We start from the raw sequence: 6591 nt of genomic DNA, 5'->3' as shown, positions 1-6591 counted from the left end.
TTATTTAAGCTGCTTTTTGTTTGATTGAATAAAAAACAAAATTATCTCCATACCCATCACACCCCACACTCCCAATAAGTGAACCAATCAATGAGCAGCAGTAGCTGACATCAAATTAGTTCCAGAAATTGGGCTGGAACTGGTCCATAAGGGCTAATGCAAACACGCTGAACCTGGGTTTGAAGCCGGGCTGGGCCTTGCAGTGCAAAAAGGCCTTACTATTAAAAAAGTTTAAGGTTCATGAGACTGAAGAAAACTTCCCAGGAAATGAACGCAAGACAAAATGCAGCCCCAGGTTGAGCAGACGGAAAGTGAGAATGGTAGAAAAAGCGTAGATGAAACCATCTAAAAGCATTTAAGCTGAACTTCAAGGTCAGAGTACATGACTTTCTGATTGCACAATTTTTCACATTTTGAATCGAAGAAAACCTAGGAGGGTTTTATTAATAACAGAAAGTCACATAAAATGCCAAAATGTTGACAAGACCCAAAATTTCTGGAACTCATAAGAGAAAACAGGAGCTTTTTGGCTTCATTCACATTGTTTGGACGTTTTCTCTTATATTGGATATAAAACAATAAATCAGTATCTACATAGCAACTTATTTTAAATGCTCAAGCTTCAGTAAATAAATAACTTGTGTATTGTAAATGTACAGCAGACAAGTGTTGTCTTAATGTGAACATTTATTTCATGTTTATAACTGCAGACTGAACATTAACAAATCAAAAATTCTTTGACTCCCTCCAGTACTGAACTAAGTATTGTCAGCAACCTGCTTCAACAGATAATTCAGGTCACAAGTCTAATCAAATATTGTATCAAAAAACAAAATAATTTCAGCTCCATCATCACATTCAGGACAGTTCTAAAGCATTTAGTAAATACTTGTTTATTGGAGAAATACACATTTGTCTCCTAAATATAAAAAAGCAGCAGCCCAAAAAAGTAAAACCTTGTGTTCAGGACTGGGAGGGCCGAACCAGACCAAAGTGCAGCACCAACAGTCCATCCTGAAATAAGAAGCAACAAGGACCAGAAAATAATTACTTCACAGCTTCCATTAGAAATTCAAGCTACTGTTCCAGCTGCAATTCATTTCTTACCTGTAGTGCGTCTTTGCCCACAGAGTTCTGTATGTCTTTCAGTAACTGGCTGTGATTCAGGAGGTGATCTCCACAAACTATATCCACCTGCAGGAAGCAAACATTTACACTAGGGGTGTAAGAAAATATTGATACACTGAAATATCGCGATATTTCATTTCCCGATACAGTATCGATATTCTAAAGCCTTGTATCAATTTTTTAAGGTTTAAAATGTCAACTTTCCTGCCAGCCATTCATTTTTATGTTGTAGTTCAGCCTCTGACCACTAGTTGGCAGCAGTGAGCCAYCCACTTGGCTCCTCTACCTCTTGAGTGCCAGAGAGTAAGAGAGAATTAGCATTGTTAGTAAACATTAGCTTCATGCTCCGATAGCTGAATCTGAGCAGAAAAGACCGACACCCTCTGCCTTCTAAGCTGAGGTAAGGTTACAAACAGTTTCTTATTTGTCAGAATGTCTGTATTTTAAGCCAAATTAAGTGTCTTGTGCGCTCTTTTTTCCAACTGTAGTCAGCTTTCATGTTATGCATACAGCGCATGCGTCTATCACCTCGAGCGAGCTCGGCACTCCCCTCGTGACATAAAACTCTGTCTGTTGCTCTGTCAATAGCTACGTTTACATGGACAAAAGTAATCGGATTAAACAMCCGTTCGGAATAAAAATGRGTCATGTAAACAGCCRGTTCRGATTATTCTGATCRGARTGAGCTRGATCCSAATGAATTTTTAATCCGAATGAAAAGGGTGGGTTATGCCGATTGATAATCGGAATGACGTTCATGTAAACACTTAATCGGATCATCTTATTCTGATTGTAGAAAACGGACCTGTGTGCGCATGTCTGCTGACTTTCATTCACCCGGTTAGAGGAGGTGGGACAGCAGCGCTCCAGCTGCGCAGCACCACGCAGAACTTTTCCCCCACGCTCTCTTAACAGATGAAAAAGGAGGCAAACAGCAGACGTTGCTTCGCAAAACATAAAAATAAAAAGCACGTATTGCTTCATCTGCAGGCTGCAGCTCAACCGAGGAGTAACGGCGTCTCTATCATTATTAAAAGCTGACACGGGTCCGTCCTGAGCGCACAGAGGAGCGTTGTTTACGTTTGTAACACGGAAGTAGAGCTGAAAGTTTACAACACTGCGCATGTCCGGACTTTTATTCTGAATAAAACTCCGGTGCATGTAAACACTTTTCATCATCGGATTGTGTCCATGTAAACAGTACATTAGGATTATTTAATCTGAATACATTTCAATCCGATTAAAAAATTTTGTGCATGTAAACATACTAATGTCCGGCTGATGATCACATCAAAGTCCATATACTTTAAGTTTATCCTGCTGTGTTCGCTTCAAAAACGGTTTAACTCGTTTAGCTTCTCAATTTCTTAACAGGTTTTCTTCGGGACCTGCCCTGCTGTTAACTGGTTTTCTTCAGGAACTGTCCTGCTGTTAACTGGTTTTCTTCAGGAACTGTCCTGCTGTTAACTGGTTTTCTTCAGGACCTGCCCTGCTGTTAACTGGTTTTCTTCAGGACCTGTCCTGCTGTTAACTGGTTTTCTTCAGGACCTGCCCTGCTGTTCGACCCACAGTTATACAAATCAGGTTCAGGATGCAGGTCAGCTGATCCCAGAAACTCTGTGCAGCAGCTTCTTATCATCTGTTTACTGAACTTTATGACAACATAAACGCTACTGTTAAGTGCTGGGTGACCATATTGTAAATTAATTTTAAAAACGAAAAGCTGCAAAAAATATATTTTCAAACTATTTATTGGCAAATTTAGTCTAATAATTGAAAACATGGAAGAAATATGAAACAATTAAAATGTCTATATAATATTAGAATTTTCTGAGACAGTGAATTTTAGTTTTTCGTTTTGTTTTGTTTTTTTTTCCCAGTAAGAGGTTTTTATTTAATAGAATTTTTGGACCAAAAATATCGTAATATATCGCCTTGTTTACAGTATCGAAATATAATCAGGATATATCGTATTGTGACCCCTCTGTCATGATATGTATCGTATCACCAAATTCTTGCCAATACACAGCCCTAATTTACACCACTGTGTATTATGAAGGCTTTTTATTCAGTCTAACTGGTAAAGGTGCCAATAATGCAGCCCCATTAATATATGTTTTACAGTATTTTATTTTAAAAAGTAGAAGGAGACAGATAAAACAACAAAGGGTGATATCACTGAATGATGTGTAATAAACAGTGAGCTCCATGTTTGCTTTGACTGGTTGTGGCAGGAAATTAGTACAAGCTGTTAATTTTTACCCATCTAGGGCCCTATGATTTCAAAAAACAGGGACAGAATCACGGAATTTACCAAACAAATAAAATCCAGTACAAAATATGGAATCTGAGAGAATTTGTTCATTTGGGCAAGTTTCAGAGGTATCTTGGCCACTGCCACTCACTGTACCTGCTGTTACCTGGTTACCCAAGGTGGGCTGTCATCTCCACACAGACATAAAAAAAAAAAAAATGCAGAAACACCAATGTCCACAAAAATAAAAATAAAAAATGCAAAGCTTAGCACAAAGTTTAAAACAGAACAATAGCCCTATGATCTTTATAAAATCTGGACAAAAACGTTTCTGTAAGTTTTGTCTGCACACGATCGACTGGATGCGTAAGAATGCATGCGATGACCACTTCCACTCAAAGCCCCTATTTCACCCCAGTTCTGAGGTGTCTCTCAGATCAACTCGTTTTGATGCTGTTCTTTTAAATCCAAACAGGCACTTCACAACCCTGCCCACCCTCAAGCTTCCAGAGGGGTCTATTATAAACTGATAGAGCGGGTAGCGTCTATCTAGCAGCACAGAAATATTTTATTTACAAATTACTTAAAAGATGTCAACAAGGGAAGACTTGTCCATCCAGCCTTACATGTTGGAGCCAGAGGCTGACCCAGAGAAAGAGGAGAATAAGGACAAGGAAATTGTAGTTGGTAAGTCCTGACCTTATTTGGTAGTTTAGTCACAAACAATAATAATAATAATAATAATAATAGAAATTATTTTTCAGTCATTTATTAATTTCGGACTTTTTAGATTTATAAATATGGTTAGAATGAAAATGTTGCATTGCAAGGAAAAAAAAACGGAAAATGCAAAGTTTATAAAAATGAACATGGGAAAAGTGAAATTTGGGGGGGGGCTTTACTGAATATACTGACGTATGAACCCCTCATTACAGAAGCCTTGTTGGAGATAAATCAAATGCATTGTTAATAACTAACCTGACATGTATGACACAGATCCATTTTCTTTCGAATGAACAGCTCCACGTGGCGAATGGTGGCCTCCCCCGACACACAAACGTATCGCCTTTCCAGTAGCTAAACAGAGACAATGGAAGGATGAAAACTCCACAAATGTGGCAGTTTAATTTTCACATTACAATTTAATACTTAAAAAAATTTAATATCAGCTACATACAGTAGGGTGTGCAATAGTCAATAGTATAAATAGCATAAATCCACAAATCTTTCAAGCATCTTCCTGAATTTCTGCTGAATCGTGTTTTTTTTTTGTCAGACACTGATGCAATCCAAAGACTAAAGTCCTGTCCATAACTGGGCAGCCTCTTTAAACATTTTATGTTGATACTGATATAAATGACAACAATTATAAAACGTACCAGAATAAACTGAAATTAAATATTTACCTTATAGCCACAAATGCCCTCTTCAGCCCTGAAAACAAAACATTAATAAAATAATATATTTTAGATGATCAGCTCAAACATAAACCTTCAATTTTCATTCATTCAGTAAAGCTCAAACGGGGATGTACCACCACCAACTAGCAAAGGTAAAGGAGCGAATGTGTGTGTTCATTTGTTCTATCAGACAATAGTCTCATAAACAACAGAATGAATTTATTAAAACTTTAAGAATAAAATAATGATGGAGAATTAAGGTCTGCATAAATGCATAAATGCTTAAGATCTTACCCAACAAACTCCAGGAGCAGAGATACATTCAGCTCAGGTGGCATGGTAAACACAGATGATGGAAAAATGTCTTTTTTCTGCTTCTTCCACACGACAGGAACTTGAGGGGGAAAAACCACTGCAAACGAGACAGTAAACACAGTGAACTGATGAGCAGCTACTATTGTTAAAATTCACAAAACGTTATTTACTTCAAAGACAAAAACAGGATGTTAGCACTTTCTCCAGAACCAGCATACTCTACCTAATGAATCTAACAAGGTTGAGTCAGGTCCTCTGGACGAGTTCTTTGTTGAAACATTTCGTCTTTTAACCAAAAGACTTCTTCAGTCTAAAGGAAGTGTGACGTCTTTTGGATTAAAAAAATGAGACGTTCAGAGAATTTGGCTCAACCTTGTTTTATTTTCTACCTGGATTATTGAGCGTGCATCAGGACACATGCAAGCACTGAGTTCATACTGACCCAAGTGTTGGATCTGCTCTGAAATAAAAGATAATATTTAAGAATTATAGAAGTAGGACTAATCCAGATTGGCCTTCTGTCAAGGCTGTTCTCAGATTGACTTTCTGCCCTTAAGGTGACCTCCTGTTTCTGTCAGTAGAAAAAGAAGAAGTAACAGTCTGCTCTTGGCAGAATTTAGCACAGTTTGAAGCTGTGGCTACAATGTAGTTCCTTTTCAGTCATTTCACTCAGTACAACACACAGTTGTATATGGGACACGCGTGCCCTCATGCGCCTGGCTAAAGCCACCTCTAATCACGTCTTTAGACCGGTGACGTGGTGACGTTGAACATCGGGTGACAGGCTCCGCCTTCACCCTATAAGTTCGGAGTCACCAGCGTCATTACTGAGTTCTATCGCCCTTCACCTCGCGATAGTCACCTCTAAACCTGAGCTCACATAGCTGCTGCTAGTTAGCTCAGCTTCTAAGGTTCTTAAGGCTAGCTTTACTGGTGCTAACCGCGTTACCTGCTGGTTTGTGTGTCTGCCGCTCGACGCTACTTAAGTGACCTTTATTTTCTGCTGAAAGTCTGTTTTGTGGTTCACGATGAGCACAAAACCACCTTCGAAGAAGCCGAAGTCTTCTGTTCACCCCTGTCCTCAGGGGTGCGGCTTTAAGCTTCATGAGAAGGACCAGCATGAGGCCTGCCCAGCCTGCCTAGGAATCATTCACGCTCAACGGTCGCTTGTGGAGACCAAGTCCTGCTGGGCCTGTGCCGGACTTTCGCGTCCGACACTGGAGAGTGAAATTCCTGGAGAAAATGCTGGGGGAAACTGCTGTTTTCCGATGAGACCCGCTGCTCTCCGAATCCAGCCAGACGGCTCAGTCCGACGAAGACGAGGATTCGGCAGTCGAAGCCCCCACTGCTAGCTGGGCGGACCAGATGGAGCACGAGGCGGCCTCACCTGACATCAAGGGGGCGAGACCCAGTTTCTACTGGATCTAAACCAAGAGGAGGACAATGTTCTGCAGATGGAGCAGGAGGTTCTCAGTCTGTCCGAAGACGACGAAG

The 6591-nt window shown here is 39.8% G+C and overlaps 1 protein-coding gene across 1 annotated transcript in view; it reads right to left on the bottom strand.

Moving 5' to 3' along the window:
* Positions 1 to 669: 669 nt before the first annotated feature.
* The window catches only part of pcgf6 (polycomb group ring finger 6), a 17074-nt gene continuing 11152 nt past the window's right edge, over positions 670 to 6591 (bottom strand). The window contains exons 6-10 of the mRNA XM_014005039.1: positions 5077 to 5194; positions 4789 to 4816; positions 4361 to 4459; positions 1108 to 1194; positions 670 to 1014 (exon numbers count right to left, since the gene is read on the bottom strand). Coding sequence (XP_013860493.1) covers positions 964 to 1014; positions 1108 to 1194; positions 4361 to 4459; positions 4789 to 4816; positions 5077 to 5194 — 383 coding nt within the window. The 3' untranslated portion in view covers positions 670 to 963. The remainder of the gene's footprint in view (positions 1015 to 1107; positions 1195 to 4360; positions 4460 to 4788; positions 4817 to 5076; positions 5195 to 6591) is intronic.

The sequence above is a fragment of the Austrofundulus limnaeus genome, unplaced genomic scaffold (assembly GCF_001266775.1).
Source record: "Austrofundulus limnaeus strain Quisiro unplaced genomic scaffold, Austrofundulus_limnaeus-1.0 Scaffold28, whole genome shotgun sequence".
NCBI classification, from domain to species: domain Eukaryota; kingdom Metazoa; phylum Chordata; class Actinopteri; order Cyprinodontiformes; family Rivulidae; genus Austrofundulus; species Austrofundulus limnaeus.
This window is presented reverse-complemented; position numbering and strand designations above follow the sequence as displayed.